Below are 27,847 nucleotides of genomic sequence, written 5' to 3'. Positions count from 1 at the left end.
TTCTTAAGCAAGTAAGCAGAAACTCAACAGAAATGGGTAGAAAACCAGAGGAAAAGAAACTGGTGCCATATGTTTTAAACAGTAAAACAATTATATCGTCCATTCAACAATGAAGATGGATGTATCACGAATTATAGTGAAACAAAGAATCTGCTCCTTAGTAAACAAATATAAAACATAATAGCTAGCAGATTGCCTATTGAACTAAAGGCAAAGAGGCCTGAAGTTACAGTAGAAGGGGAAAAAAAAAAAGAAAGAAAAATCTTCAATACAGTCTCTATCACAATGCCCTGAAATCGAGACCAAACTACTTTCACATGGAGCTTTTCGTACTACAGAGATGTTCTGGCCCAGCTTTTTTTTTAATAGTCTAATTTCAATAATCTATCCTTTAATCACCTATAGCCTCAATGAATTATAGCCTCTCTCAGGATATGTAACGAAAGTTTCCAACACATTAATAAACACAGTAACAGGAAATTAAAAAACAGCAAGAAAAAGAAAAGAAAAAAGGCAGAAGTCACATACCCTTTTCTGTAGAACTATGGGCGTTATTGCAGGCAGAGTGACTCTTCTTGCACTCAAACTCATGCCTGCTCTTCTTAGAGTGATCCCCTCCCGTAGATCATGGACGAAATGAAAGAAATCTTTTACAGTTACTCCTTGGGAATCTCGGGGCTCAGTGCAAAGAAACAACTAGGAAAGTAATAAATGTCACTCTGCTTATGTGATTCCAATCTACCAAAGCCAATTAAGGATGGCTGTGGGACAGGACAAGGCAGCAACCAATCAAAGCCCAGAAAACTCCGCCTTTGTCCTTGGAAACACATTCTGATACTTTTGTTTATGATATTTAAAGAACCAGATTAGCAGCCATCTAGTTCACTTAACTTTTTTTTCCAAAACAGTGCAATTCAATGCCATTCTTTGTTGACTAGGCAGTTATGTCTTTACTTTACTGAAACATTTCAACATATGGCAGATAAGAAACTGTTTACATTGGTCTATTTAAAGTGTATAAATATGCAGATGCACTAAATTTACTTATGCTACTCATAAAAGTGATAAATGGGTAGATTGAAACATATTATATGAGGCACAAAAAATAATCCTGAAGTTAGAATTGGTCCAAAGGTGTTAAACTTTACAAGTCATAATAAAAGGATTTTAATATATATTTATGTATTTCGTCTCCTAAACAGCTAAAATTTCTGTATTATGGACCTTTTAGCTGTCCTTGAAGCTACACACTTAACTATTCCTGTTAAATATTACCTTAACAATCAACCTAAATAATACTGTTAAATATAAATGGGGCATTAAACTACAACGTATGAATTGCAAATGCTAATGTTTTTTAAAAGCACAGATCTGTGTAATTGAGCACATTTCATTCAATTCAAAGCATTTAAATAAGCATGCTCAAAGCATTCTCAAAAGTTTAACAACCATTTTGCCTTTTTTTCTTACAATAACTAAAAATTGTATTCCAGTATTTTCGAGGGTTGGAGAAGGGTCCATTTCTGGTTAATGAGAAAATTTTCAATAATGTCTAAATAAAGAGTAAGAGAAACACAAAAATGACAAAAAGTATTGCAATATTAAAACTAATCTGAGTTTTTATATTATAAACTCCCTTTGGACCGATTCCTTAACAAGCACCTACTCAGTGCTCTTCAACCAGGACACAGAGAATGACATGCTGCGTTCAGCTTGAGGGGAGCTCCCTGTCACTTCTAGATCACAAAGTGGTTGTCCTAGTAACAGGGCAAAATGGGAGATTCTCGGCAACTCAGATACAAACTTTCCATTTCATTATCTAGACTGCTACTGGGCAGAGTTCATTTGGGTGTGTTTTATATGCACGGTGATCTCATATTCCTCAAAAGAAAAAAAGAGACACTACAAACTCTAGGGTTCCCTACTTTGAATTTCAAAACCTACACAGCTCGCTCACAATGGCAGCTGGGGGGGAATTCACTTAGTAAAAAAGTCACAGGCAGATCTAATTTGTGGGCATTCATTTTATTCTTATCCTACTAGGTTTATCATGGTCTTTTAAAATAAAACTACCAACAAAAATCTACTAATACTGGGAGGGGAGTCACCATTTGTGAAGGAAAAGATTTTGGTTTAACCTTGAGTCACTTTTTTGGCAGGCACACAATAACAAAGCCCATGGTTACTACATAATTTCAAGTTTATTATCTACAATTTTTCTTTCTTCTTTTCTCAATTTAGGCTTTGAATATTACAAAGTGTTATCTCTGGTCTCAGAAAGGGTTCCACCATAATCAAAGCAATTCATTCCACTAAATCATGAGGCAAAGAACCCACTATGTGCCAGGCAGTGTGTTAGGTGATAAGTACATGCTAATGAGTAAGATATGGTCACTGCTTCATAGTGGAATAGAGATACTCATTTTTAAATTAAAAATCACATTCAGTAAAGGGCTGAGTCTCACTGCGATTAAATGCCAAGTACCAGGGGTGCACCAAGTTAGAAGAAACTACACATCAGAGGTGAGATCACGGCAGGCTTCAAGGAGGAAACGACATTTGCTTTGAAAAGTGAGTAAGAGAAAAGAATATGCAGAACTTGATAACTGATGGAGATACAGAGTGAGGTTCTCAAAGCCGACTGCAAGTTTTGAAGTCTAGGCGAATGGGGAGTCAGAGATGCTGTTTTACATCACATGATAGAGCTTTCTTTTTTTTTTTTTTTTTTTTTTTTGCGGTACGCGGGCCTCTCACCGCTGCGGCCTCCCCCGTCGCGGAGCACAGGCTCCGGACGCGCAGGCCCAGCGGCCATGGCCCACAGGCGCAGCCGCTCCGCGGCATGTGGGATCCTCCCGGACCGGGGCACGAACCCGCGTCCCCTGCATCGGCAGGTGGACTCTCAACCACTGCGCCACCAGGGAAGCCCACATGATAGAGCTTTTTAAACACTAAAATGCATCCTTCAAGTCAAAACAATGTCCAGGCTCTATATTCATTACAGTGCAACATACCTGTCCTTAAAAACTATTCTACAGACAATGAACTGCTGAAGTATGATAGGTCATCTCTTTGGAACTCTTGAAAGTTGAAGTTTATAAATTTTCAGTGAAAACCATGAAGAGCGAAATGTGGCATTTTGTGACTCTATGTTGCCAAAAAGGTCTTTGAAAAAAACTCAAATACACTTTTCACAGTCAGCAGGCTGAAAGACTAATGAGACAACACTCACACTTAATAACAGGCAGAGTCTCATTTTTCAGCGATCTTTTCCACGTGTTCCTAGTGACTGCTTTATCTCACTTCCTAGTTATTGTAGACACTGATTCAAAATTTAACTTGAGCCCATGCTTTTTTTTTTTTTTACCATTATTATAAATGGCTTGCACCACTCACTAACCTTGTCACCTGAGCCTTAATTTCTTCAGCTGCTGCTAAATGGGGATAAAAAGCTATGGCCAACAATTTGGGGATTGCTATGAGGATCAAGGATATCAGTTTTGTGTATGGTCTGGAAGAGCCCAAGGCAGGTGATGAAAAATACTCCGTGAACTGCTCCTGCAGAGGACTGGGCCTAAGATGCATTCTCCTTAGACTGTGTCACAGATCATTATTTACAAATTAATTTTTTTTTTTTTTTTTTTTTTTTTGCAGTATGCAGGCCTCTCACTGTTGTGGCCTCTCCCGTTGCGGAGCACAGGCTCCAGGCGCGCAGGCTCAGCGGCCATGGCTCACGGGCCCAGCCGCTCCGCAGCATGTGGGATCTTCCCAGACCGGGGCACGAACCCGCATCCCCTGCACCGGCAGACGGACCCCCAACCATTGCGCCACCAGGAAAGCCCTACAAATTAAATTTTGATATAACAGGGTTGCAAACAATACAGCAAGGTCAACAATGAAATACTATAGAATAGCACTGTACATTATTTTGTTCTTTCCTCAACACTGATAGAACAAGAGTGAATTTTGTCACTCAAAATATGCATATCAAAGTTTCAATGTGAATTAAGAATAACACAAAAATAATAAATAATAAGTATTATGATGATAATTAATAATATTTAAGTGAGCACCCAGTATGGGCCAGGCATTGAGCTAGTTTTCATTGAATCCTCATGACAACTCTATGAAGCAGGTACTAGCTATTCAATAGATGAGGAAACTGACGCCAGAAGAGCAGAAGGCTAAAAATGGTCTCAGATACAAGAATATATTGCAAAAACTTATCCAAATCCACGAAGTACATAAGTCAATCAGCCAAGGTGAAAACCACATCTGGCCCTCTCCAAGGTACGCTACTATTCTACTCTACAATATTCTCTCCCACATTGTACTATATAATTTGATGTAGTATTAGCATAAAATGTCATCTTCATACCACCCTTGTTTCTGATGTTCCTAAGCATTTGTTTTACTAACTCACCTAACAAATATGCATAGAGGGCCTTACTATGTGTAAAGTACTATGCTATTTGCTATGGGGAATTCCAAGTTGATAACTCCTGCATATCAGAGGAGCTGACACATGGCAACATGTCAACACTTGGTCGAAGCAGTGCACAAGGTGGAATCTGGGCAGAAGAATGCAACCTAAGCACCAGCCAACGTCTAGGTTCCAAGCCTGCCTTTCAGACCTCTTCTCCCACTCCACATGAGCAGAAGCTCCTTGGAGCTCCCTGAAGCACGTCCGAGTTCCACCTCTCTTTTCTTGTAACGTTGACTCTCTAAAACCCACAAATCTTTTAAGGCCCAAGACCAGTCCCACCTCTTCTGAAAGTTTCACTGATCTCTCATCCTTCAAGCATCTCTCCTTTTTTTTCTTTGCACATACTACCTTAGAACTGAGAGGTAGAAAAGGAGGGAGCGACAACAAACACAGAGTGCCTGTCAAGTGTTAGGCACTTTACATATGGTATTTCATTTTATTCTAACAAACCTGTATAGCAGGCATCATTTGTTCCCATTTTAAAGATTCAAACCATATCTATTTTTTCCAGACTATCTCTTTACCCTTCATCATATACCAGTTTAGTCAAGCTTCAGCTACTGTTTTCTATGTGTGAGCACCTTATACCATTTAGAATGTAGGCTCCCTGAAAGTAGGGACATGTGTAATTTCCCTTTAACCATCACTCTGTCACCCCAAGTAGCTTTATACATGGTGGGGGGGAATGCTATAAGGCACAAGAATGCTTCTTGATTACTAATTCCTACAAATACTTCTTCAGCCAACCAATCAACCAGTCTCCTGCTTTACACAAAACACAACTTGGTTTGCCCCTCCATTTTCCTCCTGTATATTGTGCTATTGTGCTACCAATTTGGGGTAGCTCATTGCCCCTCCATATTCATTAACTCCCCCAAAGATACAGATCAAAATTGACCCCTCCAAGAAGTCATTCCTCCATCTAAATTATATCATTCCTTGTTTTGTACTTTTTTTTTAGGACTTAAACTTTTCCATTCCTCATACCTTTCTCTGCACACACTAATACACTGCTTTGATAACTAATAAATCCTTTCATAGGCCCCAGTTGTTTGTCTAAGGAGACTATAATCCTTAAGTGTGGGACCCAGGATTTCATCTCCTGTGCTGCTCCCAGAATACCTAGCAGGATGCTCTCTGTACACAGTAGGCATCACGTTCACTCACAATCAATGTGGAAAGACTAGTCACTCCGGTTACATGGTGGACAAGCCCCCTTTCTCGTCTTAACAGTTGCTAGCCTTATGATTTATTCTGAACAAAAGCACACAGTCTTCTTCACAGGATCATTTGGATATTCTTTTGCTATCTGACATAGTTCTGTTAGTGGTCAGTAGTGTCGACACTAAATTTAACTGTTGTCCTAAGAACACCCATTTTAGAAAAATCTTAAAATATTTGGTTATAGCATTTAATAGCAATAAACAGTCTAGATCTTTAGACACAAACTCAGTACCTCTAGTTCTATCAGCTCATATTACTCAAAGACCTTTTGCTTCTCTAGGTATACGACAGGGCATCATTCTTTGCACTTGATGGGCCTGATCTGATCTTCCTCTATCCTATTTCTCCCCCTCTACTCCGACAGTTCCTTCCTTCCATCAAAAATGTCTAGGATTTCTTTTTTTTCATATTTATTTATTTTATTTATTTATTTGGTTGCACTAGGTCTTAGTTGCGGCAGGTGAGCTCCTTAGCTGTGGCTCGAGGGCTCCTTAGTTGCGGCATGCAAACTTTTAGTTGGGGCATGCATGTGGGATCTAGTTCCCTGACCAGGGATTGAACCCGGACCCTCTGCATTGGGAGTGTGGAGTCTTAACCACTGTGCCACCAGGGAAGTCCCCTAGGATTTCTTACTGATTTAAACTCTGATAGAAAGTTTCTTCTTTTAAAGAAATTACTGAATGACTTATAAGCCTTAGTCATGATAAATATAACCAATCTACAGTTCAGTCAAGTATTTTAAAAGGTGTATTCTTCACCTGACATAGTTTTCTAGGAGCATTATGGCTGCCTATCAAGGAGGCATAATGTATTGTACTGTCTACAGGAGGGCAGATGGACACTTAAAAATAAGTACAACTATATGTTAAGTTCTTTAACTGAGTATAAATAAAGTTCTGGAACCATAAAAAAGAAAGAGCTTAATTTCACCATGAAATAGCAGACAAGTTCCCTAAGTGGACAAAAGATCCAAGAATGAAGGTAATTTCAAGTAATGGAAATATATACAAAGATGAAAAACATGGAAGGAGCTTCCAGACAAGAATGGTCCTTCTATGTCATACTCAGAAATTTGACTCTCATCCTCAAGGGTAGTGATATTTGATAAGATGTGTATTTTACCTCAGTGTGAAAGACAAACTATGGAATAGTGACTAGAAGGAAGGAAAACAGAAACAGAGAAATGAGTCTTAGAGAGAAATGGAAATTACCAGATTAGAAGGAAGTCAAGATTTCAAAGATGACAAGGAAGTAGAAACACAGGTTCAAGTGGTCAAATACATTAACAAATATAAATAAAATTATAACTTTTCCCTGTATTTGAGCTTCCAACATAAATTATAATTAACAAAAGTATAGGCTATAAAAAGATAAATGTCTTATCTACACTCTTCAAATTTCATATACTTTAAGGTTCTCTTAAGAAAAATAGTTAGATCAAGAAAGCAGACAAAAAACAAGCACCTAACTTTCTTCATGCCCCCAAAACCTTAAAATGACAAGAAGGAGAAGAAGGAGGAAGAGAAAGAAAATAAAGAGATAATTTCCTTGCTAAGAAAGAAGAAATAATTTTTTTTTTTTTTTGCCATGCTGGGATATAAGAAAGGTACCTTCAGTATACCATAAATTAAAAGAATTTCTAGAAGCTAGAAATCACTGGCATTAGACTGATAAGAGCACAAGAAATTATAGCCAGAATTTGTGTATAAGAGAAAAGATGGTGAAGACAGATCCAGAGAACTTAGGTTTAGAGTATATTTAGAGAAAATATAAGGTCATCTTAAATACTATATAAATACTTAAGAGAAAAGGAATGTAGAGGATGAGGCAACCCAGAACTTCCAAACATTACTGTAATAAACAAAGCTAACAACTAATAAACAGTATAGAAGATAAAGTTGAGAAAATGTCTCTCACAATGTGAAGGGAAAAGTCAAAGAAATGAAATGAAAAAGAAACCATGGAGGAACAATCTAAAAAGATCAACACACATAGAATATGAGTTACAGAAAGACTAAAAAAAAGAAAGCACAAGGAAAAAGAAAGAAAAGACAGAAGTTCCCTGAGCTGAATAAGTTACAAATTTTAAACTAAAAGTGCCCCCCGATGGCTAATTTGAACAAAAAAGTAGTCACGTTAGACAAATAGTGGGAAATGTGACAAATTCAAAGAGAAAAGATAAAATTCCTAACACTTCCTGAGAGAGGAATTATCGTTTACCTGCAAGGTATGAGAATCAGACTGGCAACAAAATATTATCCAGTTTCTCAATATCCCCCATGAACATAGGCACAAAAATCCTTTAAAAATAACGGAAACAAAAGGAGGTCAGAAATCCATTTTTGCAGGAACACCATACCTCTGTAGCAGTGGGAAGTCATTATATTAAGAAAAATTTCACACCTTCCCATATCCCTTAGCTTAGAAGAATTAAAGGCTGAAAACAAAATTCAAACACAAAAAAGGAAAAGTCTTTTTAACTTAGTACTTAAACTGTGACTGTCTTCCTCATGAATCTCCCATAAATATGTTCCAAGAAAAACCCACTGCTTTGAAGATGAATAACAAAACAGAACCATCATCGAAATCTGTACAAACATACTATGAATGGGAAGAAAGGAGAAAAGACACAGGAAAAACAAATGGCAGATGAGGACTACTTGCAAGAAAAGTAATGCCAAAGAACAGATAAAATTTAAGACCATACATTAAACCAAGAACAAAAAATAATTAATGAAGCAAAATCGTATCTGTTCACACACAAAGCAGACAATTAAAAGGATAGAGAAGAAACACCAAGACAGTAAGAGGAGATGAAACATTAGCTAGCAGAGCTCCAGAGATTTAAATGCTATGTATTGAAATCTATCAAAGTCGAGGTAATAGATGACAGATACAAAAAAGGCAACCAAAGAGAGAAAAAAACTGTTTTAAATTTAAGAAGTATTAGAAACAGAGAACTAAAGACAAGTAAAGGAGATCTATACATGTGTAACTGGAATCTCCCCAGAAGAAAATCAAAATAATGGAAAGGAATAAATATATAAAAATAAAATATAAGAAAACTTTTTATAATAAAATACCTACTGAAATCTGAAATAGATATATATGTATAACTGAAATCACTTTGCTGTACACCTGAAACTTACACAACATTGTGAATCAACTATACCTCAATTAAAAAAAAAAAAAGATTAGAGGGGCACATCAGAAACTCATTCCATACAAAGTTTACTTCTAAAAGAATTTAAGTATTTTCCTCTTAATAGGCTCTGATAGCCATATATTATTTTGCTCTGAAATGAGGGTTCAACATTCCACTAAAGGCGTGTTTCATACTCTGTTGAGAAGGACATCTTCATACTTTCTGTGTAGATATGATTACGACTAAGATAAAACACGTCCGTATACTTTAGGGAAAAGAAATATAAGAGTTCCACTGTCTGAAAATAAGAATAGAGTTGTGCAGTGGGTTGGTCTATAATCCCAACATGGAGAATTAAGCTACTTGTGTAATGTTCATTGATAATTTGTCCATAGCTTAATACGTATTTAGCAATACACTAGGAACAATAGTAAGCATATGTGATATTTTGTAAAAATTTATTAGTGTATTTCTAGCTATAAAATACAGAATGTAGAAGTCCGTATAGAGTGGTGTGAAAGCTTCAGCTGTAGTGTAACAGTAGGGAAATTTCAAACAAGATTTTAGGAAAAGGGTGACAATTATCATTCCATTCCTTATATTTCTATTGAGGGATCCATATTTTACTATACTCAGTTAATCTCTTCATACTCTTCTATAGTCTTTCTTTCCCCTACAGAAGAATGAGTAAGTTACAAAATAGGTAACAATGAGTTAAAAAAAAAAAAAAACTGTATTAATTTAGCTCAAACAATTGGCTCCATCTTGCATATCTTTTCTGCCACACTGACCAATAAATGGACATTGAGCTCTTTACCCTCACATGGCAAACGTAGTCGTAACTGAACCTAGGTTATGTCTCTCAAGACAAGACTGAAATGTTATTTCCTTCTTGTAATCTTATTTTCAGACCTGACAAGGTTTGAGGCTGGCCACTGGTACCCTATCATTCCCCGAAAGATTCTGCAGACCCATTTCACTCAGATGTGGGAGTCAAGGTCTGTTTTGTATGAAAAGTGAGTGGGTAGCTGGGAAACGAATAGAAAGTTCAAGTTTTCCTTATGGTCTATATTGATTTCCCTATTCCAAATTTACTACTAATAAATCTGAAACACTATTTTAATGCTTAAAAAATAAAATAAAATACATATTGAAGGGCACACGTCCCCAGAGAAACTCATTTTAATAGTCAACAGTAAAATGCCCAACTTCACTGGACTTGAAATTTACAGAATGCGTTGGACATCAAGGCAAAAAATCCCCAGTAGCTCATAAGGGAGAAATCAATCTGTTGCAGTATTTCTCCACAATAACATTCAACAAGTTTCAGTGGACCCCACTGTCTTTTAGTTCCTCCACTGGATGGAGTAATGCTCATGAAATCCTTGGGGAAAGAAAATAGAAATGAGATATTTAAATCTAGCAAAACTCATTGACTGTAAAGGTAACAGACAATATTCAAAAGTTTTGAACATATGAAAGCACATAAAATCTTGTTCCCATGGAACCTTCTTGAGGAATTTACTAGGAGATAAATTGCAATCATCCGAGAGCCAGCTGGAAAATTCAAAGTAAAAGGACTATAATAAATACCAAAACTAATTATGGGACTAAATCCCTATGTAATTATGCTGCTATAATAAAATATAAGTAATATAAGCCTTAACATGCAGAAATGATAAAAGAAACATGGGAAGATAAAAGCTGAAGGAGGAAAAACATGGAATGTTACTGAGATCAAAAGATATTATTTTAAAACTGATAAATCACAGGAGAATTTAAATTATTTTGTAATGCTAAAATCAGCTGGTAGAAAATGGAGGAGGAAGAAGAAAAATATTAATTTTATTATTGCTCCTTAGAGAGGATTAACAGATAATGTTTAAAGAAATAAGAGGTTTAAGGGTTTCCATGTAGTTATAGCCATAATGGTAACAGAAATATAAACCTTTCTAATTAAAAGAACACAATGCTAAGAAGGCAGAACACCTTGTAAATTTTCTTCAAAACCTATAAATTTTAAAACATAATATAAAATAGTATAACAGTATTAACACCAAACTTTTATGTCATCTCAATAAATGTTAGAGAGCCAAACTTACCTACTGAAAGAAAACAAACTTTCCGTATGAATCATAAAGCAGATTCCACTCTATTCGGTGGGAAAGAGACTCCTATAACCCAGTGACTGAGAAAGTTTGAAAACAAAGAATGTGGTGGGGGCAAGGCGGGGGCGGGGGTGGGCGAGAAAGAAAAAAAAGAAAGGAGGGAAGGAGGGACGGAGAAAGAACAGAGGGAAGGAGGGAAGGAAAGAATACAGTGGTCAATATCATGCAAGACTGAACTCAGGACAGAAAAGCACTAAACAAGCAATGAAGAAAACTTTAATGCTAAAAGATGTGATTCACAATAAAAAATATATTGGTTATGAATGTCTAGGTGTCATACAATACACATAGGTATAGGAAATATAAGGAAAATCGGATATAGACACACTATTAATAGACTACTATCCAACCCTCTCAAACCATGATGAACAGGTGTATTAAAAAGTAGATATAAATATGAAAAATATAAATAGGCTAATATAAACAACAAAATAGATTTAACTGTTACATTTCGAATTCTAATGTTAAGTCAGAGAATATAACTTCTCTTTAAGAAAATGCTTAGGGCTTCCCTGGTGGCGCAGTGGTTAAGAATCTGCCTGCCAATGCAGCGGACATGGGTTCGAGCCCTGGTCTGGGAAGATCCCACATGCCGCGGAGCAACTAAGCCCGTGCACCACAACTACTGAGCCTGCGCTCTAGAGCCCGCGAGCCACAGCTACTGAGCCCGTGTGCTACAAACTACTGAAGCCCACGTGCCTAGAGCCTGTGCTCCGCACAAGAGAAGTCACTGCAATGAGAAGCCCGCACAACACAATGAAGAGTAGCCCCTGCTCGCTGCAACTAGAGAAAAGTCCGTGAGTAGCAACGAAGACCCGATGCAGCCAAAAATAAAATAAATAATTTTTTTTTTAATTAAAAGGTTAAAAAAAAAACTTGGTCACATTTTAAGTCACAGATAAAATCCCAATAAATTCTAATAGTGGAAAGAATGCAGACAACAGTTTCTGATCACAGTACAATAAAATGAAAACTTACTAATAAAATCTGGGGTTAGGAAAAATTTTAAGACTCTTTATATAACTCTCCAAAGAAAAAAATAAAAGTTAAAATTGCAGAATATCTACATAATAATACTACTACAAATAAGAATAATGAATTTAATGAAAACACTACACATCACATCTTTTACAGCTAACAGTTCTCACGCTATAATTCATAGCCTTAAACACATATCTATTAATAAACAAGAATGAAAATAAATTCATTAGTATCCAAAATTTAGAAAATATCATTAAGTAAAATCTGAGGAAAGCATAAAGAAGAAATTTAGTAAAAATAAAAGTAGAAATTAAAACTTGGAAAAAAAGCAAAATGTAGAACTAATAAATAAATCCAAGATCTGATGTTTGGGGGAAAAAAATAAAATAGATAAATTGTGAAACAAATCAAGGGCGAAAAAAGGGAAAGTAACAATATATAATATAAGAAATAATACTAGAGAAATGAAGAAACAATTAAAAGAATATTAAGAAAATACTTCCCACAATTTTATGTAAATAAAATCTGGATGAAATTGATAATTCTGTAGGACAACATAAGTTATACATATTGAATCCAGCAAACAGAAAATTCAAAGACATTAATTACGATAGAAAAAGAGAGCAAGTTGTCAAAGAGCTATTCCCCAAAAAGGTGGGCCAGTACAGATAGTTTGTTTTACAGAGAAATTCTACATACTCTTTAAGGAACAGATGATGTCTCTGCTTTTCAAACTGTTTCAGAGTAAAGAAAATGTGTAATTATAGCCAAGAAAGTTAGAAGAACAAGATCAATGAGGAGTGTCTTTCTATACCTGACATACCTAACATAATATAAAAAGGCAGTCATCCAATTTTTAAAAAGTTACCTACAGATCCATGTGTATATGCAACAGTTGGTACCGAAAATCAAGGGAGAAAGGATGAGATACTCAAAAAAGACTGACTCTACTCGTTTGAGTACACAAAGGATATTCTTTAACCTGATACTAAAATGGACTCCAAAATTAGAAAACTAAAAAGAAATTCCCAAAATTTAACTAATTTACATACGTTAGAAAAAATAACCAAAGAATTTTAATAATCTAGACCTAGAAGCCATAAAAAAATTCAACAAATTAAACTTATAAATATTTTAATGTTTATAGTATGATAGATTCCATACATAAAATTCGAACACCAGGCACAGATTGAGAGAATATGTGTACAACATATTTAAGAGAGGACTAATACTCAGAATATATAAAGAGTTCCTAAAAATTAACAGAAAAAATAAATACCTCTCAAAATAAAAATGAACCAAAAGGCAGATATGAACACACAATTCACATACATATGAACAAACATATTACACCACTGAATATAAAAACTTGAAAAAAATATTCAGTCTCACTAGTAACAAAAGAAACATACATTAAAATAAGGCACTTTCACTACTGGAAAAACTTTTAAATATTGATAATGTCAAATGCTGGCACAAGTGTTAGGAAGAAAGTGGTACTGTCAGACATAAAAGAAAGTAGAATAAATGGGAACAGACTTTAAGGAATGAAATCTGGCAGCATCTATAAAAACCTTGAGAAGCCATGCCTTTTGATATAACTACTCCTTTCCTGATTCTCTAGACTAACTAGCATAAACATTAGAAAGGCATCTGGAAGAATGTTCACTGTATCATTGCTTACAAGAGAAAAATTTGGAAACAATTGATGTATTGAAAATGCTTACATATTAATAAAATATAATGCATTCAGTCTATGGACTAGTAGGTAGCAACTGACAGAACTAACATACAGATTAACAAAAAAAGATTGCAAAAACATAATGTTGAATTTTTTTAACTATAGAGCAATAATTTAGTATGACCCCATTTGTGTAAAAATCAAAGAAAATACCTATAGTTTCATATATACACGTGTGTCAGTAAACCCATAAGAAAAAAAAAACCCTAAAAGAATCCATGCCAAATTTTTAACAATCTTGATCTTTAGGGAAGAAAGTGAGATTGAGGAGACCTGTGATCACGAAGTGGTTATTTTTAATGTATTTATTTTTTTATAATATTTATAGTTCATGTACTATTCATGTAAAACTTAAAATGCAAAGAACTATAAGATTATTCAAGTTAAAGTTCAAGTACTTAGCAAAAGTAGAGTGTCATGAGCTCTGACTGCTCAAATATTGACAAGGACTCCTTAATACTTACTACACTCCTTACTTCTGAGCAATTATCTCTGGTATTAGCATTTAATGCATTCTATGATATGTTACCCATTTCTTTAAAATATATTGTATTTAGGAAGTACACATTACTGATAACAATCGGTAAATATTAGAATTATCTGTGAGGTCATCTGTAATTTAGTACCCAGGAATCCTTTTTAAACGCCTCTGGTCAAATGGTCATTTAGCACACCTTGAAAACCTCTAACTGTGTATAGAAAGATAATAACTGCTGTGTGTTTATGACTTTGTACCCCTGTACCCATCAGGTTCCCAGCAGGTTCTTGTTAACTATTGGCTAAATGAAGGAGTGCTCTAGTTGTTAAGTTAGAACTTTCTTCCCTGAATTTCCTGTCTGCCTCTCCCCTCAAGCAAGTGCAACAACTCCATTTTAAAGAGAAAATATGTAATATGAGCCCCAAAATATATTTTTACAGACATACCCATGTCTTGCACATGTTCTACCTTCCTCGTTTCCAATTAAATTAGAAAATGCTCCTTTCTATCCTTGGCAGGCTGAATAATGCTACCCTCCATGAAAAAAAAAAAAAGTCCACATCCTAATCCCCGGAATCTGTGGCTCTGTATATATTAGCTTACATGATAAAAAGGGCTTTGCAGATGTGATTAAGTTAAAGATCTTGATAACCGAAGATTATCCTGAATTACACAGGTGGTCTCAAGATATTCACAAGGGTTCTTACAAGGCGAAGGCAGGGTGGGTCAGCATCAGAAAAAGTGATGTGCCAACGGAAACAGAAATAAAGAGATGTAAAAACAGAAGCAGGGGTCAGTGATGTGGGACCAAGAGCCAGATGCTAGAAAAGGCAAGTAGATGGAGTCTCCAGAAGGAAAAAGGCTGACACCTTGATTTTAGCCCAATGACCTGGTTTCAGATTTCCAAAACTGTAAGTTAATAAATGTGTCTTGTTTTGATCTACTAATTTTTGTTGTAGTTTGTTACAGCAACAATAGGAAACTAATACATCCCCCTTTCTCTTCAGTTTCCTAGGAGCTCTTTTCTTTCTTCTGTATATTTAATCTTTCTTCAACCAGATTTCTCTCACTGGCTTTTAAACATACTGAAGCCCCTAGATTTAAAAATAAAAGATACTAAAATTTCTCTCCAGCTAAAATATCATTTTTTCTTTTAACAACAAACTTCTCCAACTATAATCTAAGGCTTCTACTCTGAAGGACTTAATCCAACCCTCTTACCAAAGATCTCCTTGAAGCTAAGTAAAATGAACATTTTCATCCTCCCTTCTATTTGCCCTTCAGCATATGTGAACATTCTTGGCTAGCTTCTCTCTGTTGACTCTCATTTGGCCAGCTCACTCTGTCCAAAAACTTCAATTACCACCGTATAAGCAGATGCTGACAAACTCACATCTCCTGGTCAGATATCTCTGTGAAGCAACAGACACATGTATTTAATTGGATATTGATATCCCCATTTGGATGACTCAAATGCACCTTAAACTCAAAAAGTCCTAATCAAACTCACAATGTCACCATCTGACACCAAAATCTGGTCTTCTTCTAGTGTTTCTAGCTCAGTGAATGGCACTACCATCCATCTATTCAGCTGCAACAGCCAGAAATTTGGGCATAATTTTGGACATGCCTCATTGTTCACACCTCATATCCATTCTATCACCAAGTCTTGCTAATTTTACTTTGCAAATATCTCCAAAATCAATCCACTTATTTTCTTCTCTTATAGTTCATTCTAGGAATTAAGCGGAAGCTTCAGATCTTCACACACCTCTTCCACACTGTTATCAGAATAGCTAATAGGAGAATACAGAAATTTGTGTCCTGGTAGAAAGATTCTCCCTCCTTACAGTTTCACCATGAGTATCTGTCTGAGAGTCCCTCAAAATAATCTCTTTATGCACTTTTCCCTGTTTAGGTCAGCTACTCCAAGCCCAGAACTCCCAGGTCATCCATCCTCAGGCCCCATATTCTCTGGATCAGTACATCACCTCCTTGTCACCCCACACTTTCCCAACTGCTGAAATCATTTTACTATGCCTCTGGATCTCACAATTAATCATGAACAAAATCCCACAAAATTTAATCTCTTCTCTCAACTTTGCCTTCATTCTAACTGAACTCTCACTATCACTGAAGATCACTGTTCCACACTTCTCATGGCCCAGAGGTGGGCAGAGGTTCTTCTTGACCCTCATCGCTATTTTTAGATATATCTTCCTTTCTCTTTTCTAAATTTTCCTAGCTTTAAATCTTCTACCATTAAACTATACCACCCATTATTCCTCCTTGTGGCAGTTGTCTTTGGTCATCTCAGATACTCTCATGAATGGATTGAGGTTATCCATCCAATCAGAGACTAGAGTGAACAGCCTCAGGAAGAAGGTGACTTCTTTAAAACTTCTTCAATTTTTGTACGCAATGTCCAACATTTGATTTAAAAAATCAACTGGCATACAAAAAAAAAAACAGGGCAGAGGGAGAGGGGAGGAAAGACCATACAAAAAGATCTAGATATTGGATCAGATATGGACTTCAAAATAATTGTAACTAATGTGTTCAAGAAAATAAATGACAAAATGGAGAATTCACAAAAGAACTCAGATCTATAAAAATAAATAAAATAAGATATTCTAGAAGTGAAAAGTACAATAATAAAACAAAAACCTCAAAATATGGCTTTAATAGCAGGTTGGATATAGCCAAAGAGAAGATTAGTGAACTGGAATATCACAGTAAAAACATTCAGATTGATATAAGAAGAGCAAAGAGAGGAAAAAAGAGCAAAAGGTATATATGAGGCAAAGAAAAAAGATCATGAGGTCAGCAGAGAAAGAACTGGGAAAAAACAATATTTAAATACCTTTCTTCCTATGGTCAAGATACTCCAAAACTGAGGAACGCCATTAAGTCAAAGAATTAAGAAGCACTACGCATGCCAAGCAGATAAATATTTTAAAATAATAACTAGGCTCACCTAAAGACAAAGGAAAATCTTAGAAGCAGCCTGAGAGAGCAAACTATCTTTGAAAAATCAGTAATAAGATTGACAGATAATGGTTTAACAGAAATGATAGAAGTCAGAATACAATGAAAAGACAACTGTAAAATGTTAATAGAAAGTAAAGCCAACCTAGCATGTTACACGCAGTGAAAATACCCTTCAAAACAGAGACACAGAAAGAAAACCAGAGATAATCTCTCACTAGCAGAACAGCTTTAAAATAAATACAAGAGGGAATTCTTCAGGCAAAAGAAAATTGATTCCAGATTTTTTTTTAAATGCAAGGAAGAGCAATGAAAAAGGTAAATATACTGGTAATTCAAAATGAATTTTGAATAAACATATTAATGCCTTATGAAGTTTAAAATATGTGTAGAATTAAAATATATGACAACATTAACACAAAGGATGGAAGGGCAATAATAGAGTCAACTGGTCTGAGTAGTGATAACAGTACCACTTCAAGGAGTCAAGGATGCATGTTACAAAGTCTAGGATAATCACAAAAGGAATAGTAAAATAGTGTAAACCTACAAGCTAATAGAGTGAAATAGTTAAATAATTTAAAAATACTTCATTAGTCCAAAAGAAGGCAGGAAACAAAAAATAAGGAACATAAAATAGGTGGGACAAATAGTAAAATGTAAATGTAAAAAACATTAAAATTGACAATTTCTTAATAGATTTTCTGACTCTAAACATTCTAGATAAATTCAATAAAGTGGAGCTTTTCTTATTTGAGGGAGTTTCCTTCTTTACTGGTGCTGAAAATCATACTTGTTTTGCCTCCCTGTGAATATACATGATTAGGTGACCTCATATGTACTTATGCATTATAATCAATTCTATATTAGTACCCAGAGTTTGAAATGAATTACATTGCATTCAATTTATAAACTATGAAAGGTTTAACCCAATTTCAATTTCCATCATATTTTTATTTTAAATAAGAAATTTTTATTCAGCCCAATAATAGAATTTTTTTCTATCTATGAATTGTAACTTAGGTATGCTCTGCAATGAGATGAACTGACATTTACAAAACTATTACTAATACTCATGTTGTGATATTAGGTTTAAAGTTAATCCTAATTTTCTTAGGGCACTTAAATGCACTCAAAAGCTTCCTTTAAAAAGTGAAACCACATATTACCACATCTCTGGGTTATACTGAGAGACTCAAAGGAAGACAACCTATTTTTGAACCCCAACTCTACCACTTGATAGTGACCTTTTGTTTTTTCTTCAAGTCACAGGTTATAATTTTTTTTTTTTTTTTTTAGTAAATTTATTTATTTATTTATTTTTGGCTGCGTTGGGTCTTCGTTGCTGTGCGCAGGTTTTCTCTAGTCGCAGTGAACAGGGGCTACTCTTTGTTGTGGTGCACGGGCTTCTCATTGCGGTGGCTTCTCTTGTCGTGGAGCACCGTCTCTAGGTGCGTGGGCTTCAGTAGTTGTGGCTCGCGGCTCTAAAACGCAGGTTCAGTAGTTGTGGCGCTCGGGCTTAGTTGCTCCGCAGCACGTGGGATCTTCCGACCAAGGCTCGAACCCGTGTCCCCTGCATTGGCAGGCAGATTCTCAACCACTGCGCCACCAGGGAAGCCCTGATGGTGTGATCTCGAGCAAGCTATTTCTCGGTGCCTCAGTTTCCTTATAATAAGAGTATATGAAAATATTATACATATTAGCTGCTATTATGTGTTGTTGTTAATACTGTTAGCATTAAGTTGGAAGACTTGAGTTTTGGTCCCAGGTCCTCTACCAACTCTCAGAGCATCTATCCTTCTCTGCAAAGTGAGGTAGTTGTACAAAATGGTCTTTAAGTATTTTTCCATTTACAAGGGGGAAAAAACTAACATAAACTTGAAAACACACTCATTTCCTGAAAGAAACAAAAATATTTGTATGATATCAGAGGGGTGATTAGATGTAAGTCCCTACAATTTAAAAGTTCTTTCCAGAAGACTTAAGTGTTTTCCTCTTAAATACTGTCATCATCGCAAAAATTCAGAGGAATATGTTGACTTGCCACAAATCAAGGCCACCCTGCTGACCGAAGACACAAAATTATAGCTGCTCTTTCCCCAAATATTATAAGTCACACATAACAAATTACCATGTAATGTCTTGCTCTACTCCGCTTCTTCACGGCCATCAAGAAACTGCTAGTGCATTTATAAAAGTTACATACTTAGTTACAGGGAATGCTACAACTTAAAGAATAAGATATTTCATATCTTCAATTTCATCAGTGGAAAAGAAGTTAGAAGAGAGGATGCATTTTGAAATAGAACTCAACTCTCAGCAGATTTATTATGGTCAATCCCAAGCAACAAGTCAGTTTCGTTCCAAACTATGTCCACAGGCAAAACAAGTTAGATGGTATAAGAAATTTCATTAAAATGCAAAATATTTTCAGTCACAAGCAGTATTATATCTGATTTTCATTTTTCTTCATAAAGACTCTTAAAAGGAGAAGGATTAAAAGCTGAGTAAATATTTCCCCAATATCTGACCGTATTCCTGTCTCATTAGCAAGTGCATATAGCTATTTATAAAAATCAAGAAGTGATCATATAAACGATTTTTTTAAAAATCTCTAATCAAAATAGTCAACAAGGCACAATTTTGGTCACCAGTCAGCTCCATCAAAAAACAAAACAAAACAAAACAATCTCCAAATCTATTTTCCTCCATGTAAAACATTACAACACAGCATTACTATAATGCATCCATTCTTTTAATCATTCAACCATATTTACCAAACACAGGTTACAAAAGAGGCATCGTTAGACCTTAGTAAATCACAGATGAATATGACGTAGTTTCTACCTAAAGTCTCTTCACTGCAGTATGTTAGGTGCTATAAGAGATGTTCAAATTCTGTGCAGAGATTGCCAGAGGCTTTGCAAAGGAAGAAGCTCTGGAGTTGGACCGTAAAGGAGAAGGATTTCACTAGAATAAATAGGAGGCAGGGAGAATTCTAGGCAAAGGGAACAGCATGGGATAGATTTGGGAAACAGAATAATGTATTTTAATTAGAATGAGTATGTAGAGAATAGTAGGATATAAGATTGGAAAGTTTCACTGGAGCCAGTGTTTTGGACAACTTGAAAATTAAGTTTAAGAACTCGATGTTAACTTTGTAGGCAATGGGGATCCAATGAAGATTTTTAAGAAGCGGTGACATGACCAGAGCTCTTCTTCTGGGAAGATTAATCTGGCAGGCATTCATCAGCTGAATCCATACAGAAATACTATAGATCCCACAGCTTTCTTGTATAGACTTCTACCTTATAACAAATGGGGTCGCCTTGTTATTTAACATTCTATCTCCCATTTCAACATATACTTTGACTCTTTTCTCTGTATTTGCCTTATAACACAGCTACGGTATCCAAAGAAGCCTTCAGAAATGAGCCAGTGCTACCTTGAGGAAGACCAGAGTCATGTCCAATAACCTTCATGCTAAAAACAGCCCAGACATCACTTTAAGAGCCAGAAGTCTATATTTAGATTCAAGTGCCTTGATCAAAACGATAAGCTCAGAGGAACAAGGTATCTGCAGGAGAAAAAATAATTACCATTTTGGGTACTAGCCTCCTGGGGATTATAATTTCCACTTTATAATAATGCAATTGATGATCAAAGATGTTAGAGGTTAACTAGCCCAAAACCACAAGGCTGACATAATGCTTGGCAAAATTTGGGCCCAGAAGGGAAAAACAGAAGAGAGAAAATAATGAAACATGTAATGTTCTCTTAGCTGAAGAAAAGACGGTGAACTTGAGATTAAACGAACCTACCAAGTACAGAGCAGGAATAGTGGGGTTTTTAAGACAATTTTTAAACATATTTTAGTGAAATATCATAACCCCAACAATAAGAGAAATAGTCCATGCTTTGAATATACCACTAGTCTACCACAATAGATTAATATATTCAAAGTTCTGAGAGTAAAATTATTTTGAACTTAGAATCCTATACCTAGCCAAATTGTTAAACAAGAGTGAGGATCAAATGAAGACATCCTTAAAAATAAGGCCCCTTTCGCTATTAATTATAGACGAATACCCTTTCTGTTTCAGGTGTGGCGCCAGGCATTCATTATTTCAGGTGAACTACTCTGTCCAAGACAGTTTTTCTACATGAAAGAGTTTTCTTACAGTTAATAAAAAATTTCAGTTTATTAGAACACCGTATTCTCCAAACAGGCTTAACTCCAATATTTCTATAAATGAGGTATTTTTTAATACCGGGATTGACACAATAATGTAATATTGTTTATATGTACCAACTCTCATACCACAGACAGACAAATAACAAATAACTAATGACAATAAAGAAAAGGAAGGAGACCCAGGGAGTCAGTAAGTTGAAATTCCAACAAATAATTCAAGGCAAATATCTTTACTCATTTTTATTTTCTCCAATTCAGAGTCTGCTAACCTTACCGAAGAGAAACTCTATTTAGGATTATCTTCCAAGTTTCATTCTAGATATCAGGACTGACTGTGAAGAAAACTGTACCTGATATAAAAGTTTTCTCATACAAAATGGGGGTACCATGGAATTGCTGCAGGCAACACCAGAAGGAGGTGAGCTCACGAAGGAGCTCTTCAGAGATGGTGTTTGTCACGGCAACTTCTGATATCAACATCCAGTTCCAAAGACAGTCCGTGCATTTGTTTAGGACTTTGCTCCTACTGATTCCAACCCTTCCACATTAGATCCACAGGGGTCACCTAAATATTTCAGAAGCCAAATGAAATGGTCAACTTCTCATCAGTTGTTAACAGATAAATCTGTTTCCGATCTTCACAAACTTTCTGTAGGTAACAGGATTTAATCATAGAGCCATCTTTTAAAATATTATGCCACATGGAGAAACGATTTTATTATTTAAATGATTCATTTAACGGTTTACAAAGATAAGAGAACTAACGACAATGCCCAGCCAAGGGTAGGAAAGAAATGCAGAAACGTTGCCAACGTACCTCATCTTAACAGCAGCATCCTTATGTTCTCTCAGTCAACTCTCCTGAGCAGATTGAGTAGAACTACTGAATTAAATAAGGGCCAAAGAATTTCTCGACTCAAATCAACAGACCATCTGGTCTGCTATGCTGTTTCTGCCAGTGGTCACAGCAGAAACTTTGAGAAAGCAAATGTGGACATCATTATAGAGTTGTATGTAGGTGGAGAGAGAAAAGGATTCTTAACTTTTAAATAATTGTGAGAGAATATGCATTCTCTTGACTGCAAGTTCAAATATTTATGAGGTGTGACTATGTGATAATGATCCTGATTTAACAAATACACCAGAACATATAGATGCGGCAAATGAGTGAAATCCTCACAAGTTATTCAGGTAGATCTCATCACGTGGAGTTTCATTCTAAATTGTCTAAAATAAACCTATATTTTTATTTTCAGCCGCCTTTATCCACGAAACAGTTTATTGAGAAGGGACCATTATTTTCTGGCATAAATGGGGAGGAGTTGTAAGCTATTTTAAGTAACATGGTTCTAAAGTCAATGCGGTAGTTTTGAATGTTCAGTTTGCTGCTGGGAAAGCTATTTTGAGAAGAAGATGGTTTCTGTTTAAACCTCCCAGACATGTTTATTAAAATTCCCAATTCAGATAAATCATTCCAAAAATTTTCTCTGAATAGCATTCATTTAATGGTACATATTAGTTGCATGACAAAATTGATGAGGTAGAATTGCCCTTTTGGTAGGTTGAATGTATACATCACAGCACATAGAGGGTCTTTGCTGGATTCAGTGTGTACATTTTATAGTCACTGTATTCCACTGCTATTTATAGTGATTTATGGTTATTGTGTTTTTACTTTCACAATACTGTCCTACTAGGATGTATTTAGTTCAAATTACAACTATAATAATACCCTGCCCTTGGAAAAAAAATGCTATCCTAGTTAAAATATTCTACTTTGCAATTCCAAAGAAAATGTCACAGAAGAAGTTTCAGACATCCTATACCCTTATTCTAACAATGTTTTTTTTCACAAGCAATTTTTACATTCTTCCTAAGAAATACCAAGGTGTTCAGGTCAAGCAAGAAACTCAGAGCCTCATTAACTTCTTTATGTATTTCCTAGTTTGAGTGGTCACATCATTCTCCAGAATTGATTCAAAACAGCTTTTTGCTAGTTCTCAAAATCAAACAGTCTAGAGGAATTAAGATCAGTCACCAGTGGGAATGGTTAAAAGATTGTTATAAAGCTCTAAAAGCAAGTCAGTTGTTACAAACTTTTGAGCAGTAACACCATCACGAGAATCAATGTCATCTCATTCAAGACACATCAGTGTTTATCTTGAATGAGACTACACTCATTCGGATGTATCAATTCCAGAATAAAATAAATAAATTGCATGACCTTAAGCCACACTCAATTGGAGATAAATCCAATAGTTTGGAGGGGGACAAAACAACAAAACTATTATTTAGATTATAATCTAATGCAAATTGACACTTAATTTATGCTCTATATGTAGTACCTAGCACCCAGGCATTGGATGAATCCTACAAGACTATACATGTCTTTTCTAGAGTATTATTTCATCTGAACCTATGGCTGAAACTACTTTTATAGTGCTTTGTAGAAGTCGTTTCACTTTTCTTAAACAAACAAGACATAATCATATTCTGCAATATATGAAAAGAAAATATTCAATCCATTATTTTGGCATTACAAGTGCTCTAAATGTACAACTGCACTGGTTCTATTCTAATCCATATTTGTGAAACTGCCACTTGATTTACTCTGTAAACAGCTACAACACGTATGTAATAACACGACAATACTTGGCTATAATCCTATATCAATTATGCAGTTTGTTAACGCAGTACAATTATTTGGCCTAATGAATTTCTATCAGCCCTAGAAAATTGCTTTCAGTTCTAATATTAAGCTGATGAGAAATAATACAAAGAAATTTCTATGTATTTAATTGAGAGTTCCTCTAAAACCCAGCAGTTGCTGGGATAAACTGGCACTTAAAAATACTCTTCCACATCAGTCTTCTGTGTAGAATGTAGACTTTCCAAGACTAGAGATGGAAAAAGAGTACAGGGGAAGATTATACTAGCATTCACTTCTATTGTCAGTATCTCACTAAGGTGCCTTCCACCCCAGACCATAAAGTAAGCAGTTTTGACCAAAACATTGCATTGAAAGTGTCTACTGAGTGGCAAAAGTCTTAGAATGTTTCAAAAGTTAAAAAAACAACAACCACCACCTTTTCCTCCTTCCCTTCCTTTTCCTTTCCCCACCTACCCACCCCCCCACCCCACATCGCTAATACCTTCAGTAGAGGCTTAAGTCCTGAGTGCCTTCATTGTACTTACATTCTTCAATAAAAAAGGGAAAAAGAAAAGGCTATTCTGCCCAAGTCCAAATGAGTCCTGAAATACCATGCTGTTATTTTGCTAATTTTCAGAGAATTAGAGGACAGATACAGGAAGGCCTGGTTTCCTCCAGCCCTCTGGGCTGTTGGTCTGGAAACCAGAGGTTTCCAAAGGCCTTAGGGCAGGTTACTCCCTATCATTCCCCACTAATCCTCAGAAACTATTTCCTGATCCCACTGCCTTCTCCAAAGCACTATCCATTGTTCTGGGCGGCTGAGCGGACACGCTTGGTAAAAGCTTGGCTCAGGGCCTCTGCTCTTCATAGGCCACTTCATAGCCTTCGTAGGCTACTGATCTCAGTGAGGCCTTTGGGACCCAACCCTGAACAGGCCAGCTCTAACCTGGAGGCCCTGCCTTTTGGCACCACCAGGCTGGGAAGCAGGTGGCTGGCATCGGCACACTGTGTTCAAGCAGCCTGACTCTTCACTGTCTGGCATTCGTGTGCATGGCAACCTGCTAACAATCTGAAAAATTAAAGGAATAGTGTGACTCGCAGTTTAGTGACACTGCAGAAAGATCATCAGAAAACCTGAGGTCTCCTCTTGCCTCCACTTCACTTGATAAAGGATCAGAGCCCAGTACTGGAGAGTAACTTAATTCACTTGGGTCTCAGTCGGTACATTTGTAAAATAAGAAAAAAAATTATTAATAGGACCCCTCCTGCTAAAAGCTTATGACTCTAGATCAATATACAGTATTTGACTGAAAAACTTTAAAGTGTGTTTAGATGCATTAATGAGGTAGAAAGAGATAAGGTACCCAAGATTTTAGCACGAGTTATTTCTAAGCAATGGGATTGTACTTTTATTTTTGTTCAGTGGTTTTAATTTTATCTTTTGTTTGTATAGAGGTTATAGTCTTCCACAATATTTAATAATTTAAATAAATTACTTAAATTTAAATACTTCTTTTCACTTTAAAATATAAAATAAAGTTATATTACTTCCCAACTAAAGACTGATGTTTAAGATCAGTCAGGCAGGATTTTTCCAAATCACCAAATATTTTTTGCGTTGTTTTTTCTCTTGTGTAGACCAGGAAGCTGTTTTAGTAGAGCTTTCTCATTTACACATACATGAAGCATGATGGAACTATTTACTCAGCATTACTAACTGAATTACAACCAGCAAAGTCTTTGAGTAATTGTTTTTGTATAATGTTGATATAGATGTTCAGAAAATAAATTCCTTGAAGGCATCATCCTCATTTTGAATCACTGAATGAATATTTATTGCTGAATATACATGTATTACATAAAAGCCACAGAAATCCTTTAATGGTCTTGAGGCTATCAAAACTTTTCAAGACGTGTACAGATGTGTGTTCTCTTTTAGAAGTGCTAAGACTTTCTGCTGCAAACTTTGCTATTTACTAGATATTTCGGGAAGCATATGGTAAAACTCAGCATATACTTACTTTGCTTACTTTGTATGTGTTTCGTATGTAGTTGAACACTATACTACCTAGACTAATTTTTCCATGTGTGGAAATACTCCTCAGTTTATGAAAGTCGGCCTAAATACCCACCTCTATTTTCCTCATTTCAACACTGTGCTGCTTCTCTCGTGGCATCTCAACTCTGCCTCCATGCCCCTGCCTCTTTGATCTTTTATTCCCCAATCTTCTGCACAATCCCTAGGATAATCCTTGAATTTCATAAAAATGTGATTGCAAGTGTTTAAGAACTAATTCTAAACTCTAAATTAATACAAATCACTTTATGATATATAGTGGTTTGTAGCTTTTAAAGTGTTTTCAGGTAAAGATATCCAGAGAAACTGTTAAGCCAAAAGGCAAAGTAAATAGGGTATGCCTACAAATAAATATATATTTATAGTTATTAATATTTACATAAATAAATACAGGGGATATATAAAAGATATTAATAAAAGTGAATCCCTGTAGGGCTTGGGGGAGATGTCCTAAACCAATGGATTCAAGAACGAGAGCAAGACTTCTCGATGAATAATTTTAATATATTTTTATATCGTGAATTATATGTATGTTATAGCTACTCAAGAGAATAAAATTAAAAATTAAATGAATAAATGCATGAATGCATTTTCAATGGATTTAAAGTTTCAAGACTGTAGTGTAATGCATTTTCTCCTCCTTTGCAAATTCCCCCAAACAAGCACAATAAACAAACATACTCTGGCTACAAAGAGATCAAGGATAAGATTTAACTACAAACTTTAAAATATGAAAACACAAAATGGCTGAAAGAATAGTACATGACTTAGGAGAACGGAGGGAGGTCAAACCTGAGAGCAGAAGCAACGAAAAGCAATCTATTATGTCCTGCAAACCCCTGATATGTTCAGAAACTAAATATATAAGGCATGTACAGAAGAGGTGCTGTTATTAGACATTTAAAAAAAGGTCATGGCCTGAAATTTTGTATAAAGCGCCTTTACACTCCTACATCCTCCCTCTGCACGCTGCAGAGTCAGGCCACTACTTCTACCAAGCCCCAAGGGAGATATAGTCTTAAGAGAAATGGAATTGGCTCCAGGGTCAGAGAAGGCTGGGGGTGAAAATCTATATCCCAAATACTAGGACATCCACTCTCCAAGCACTCTATCCTCACCTGTCTCCTACACTGCCTGCCACGCTTATATCCCCAAGCAAAAATATTGGAGAATCCCTGTCTGGATGAACTAAATGGCCTCAGATATAAGACGTACACAGTCATGTGTATTTCCCAGTAAGTTTGATTAATACTGCTCTACCATGAAAACTACTAGCCAACAAACAGAGTTTTCAATAATCATTTTATAACCTCATTTTTAAATATGAATGGGCAGCCAAAAGTCAACAGACATTTGATAAGTATCTCCAGCACAGAAGAAAGGAGCACAACAAGTAAACAAAGAAAAAAATCAGACACAATGACTGAGACAGACGATAACTTCAAAGAAGCTAAGAATAATATCCAGAGATGGCAGAAATTGCATCAAGATACTACAAAAATTAAAAAGGAATACTTAGAAAAGGATTCTTAGACATTAAAGATATAATTACTAAAAAAATGGTTATTTCAAAATGGAAACATAAATTGAGAAAATCACCCAGAAAGTAGAACAAAAAAGACCAAAAGAAGGATGAGAGGGAAGAAATGATTTAAAAATTAGATCACTTAAATAGGCTTTTTGTTTTAGAATATGAAGTCATTTTATGGGACATTTA

The 27,847-nt window shown here is 35.7% G+C and overlaps 1 protein-coding gene across 13 annotated transcripts in view; it reads right to left on the bottom strand.

Moving 5' to 3' along the window:
• GRB14 (growth factor receptor bound protein 14) overlaps positions 1-27,847 on the bottom strand; it is a 127,170-nt gene that overhangs the window by 69,966 nt on the left and 29,357 nt on the right. Inside the window, exon 1 of one of the 13 annotated variants that reach the window (XM_019922704.3) lies at positions 529-725. The exons of 11 other annotated variants lie outside the window; for them this stretch is intronic. In XM_019922704.3, the coding sequence (XP_019778263.1) occupies positions 529-591 (63 nt within the window). In that variant the 5' untranslated portion in view covers positions 592-725. Of the gene's footprint in view, positions 1-528; positions 726-27,847 lie in introns of those variants that run through there. One more of the 13 variants, XM_019922706.3, reaches the window with a different exon arrangement.

The sequence above is a fragment of the Tursiops truncatus genome, chromosome 7 (assembly GCF_011762595.2).
Source record: "Tursiops truncatus isolate mTurTru1 chromosome 7, mTurTru1.mat.Y, whole genome shotgun sequence".
Classification (NCBI taxonomy): Eukaryota; Metazoa; Chordata; class Mammalia; order Artiodactyla; family Delphinidae; genus Tursiops; species Tursiops truncatus.
This window is presented reverse-complemented; position numbering and strand designations above follow the sequence as displayed.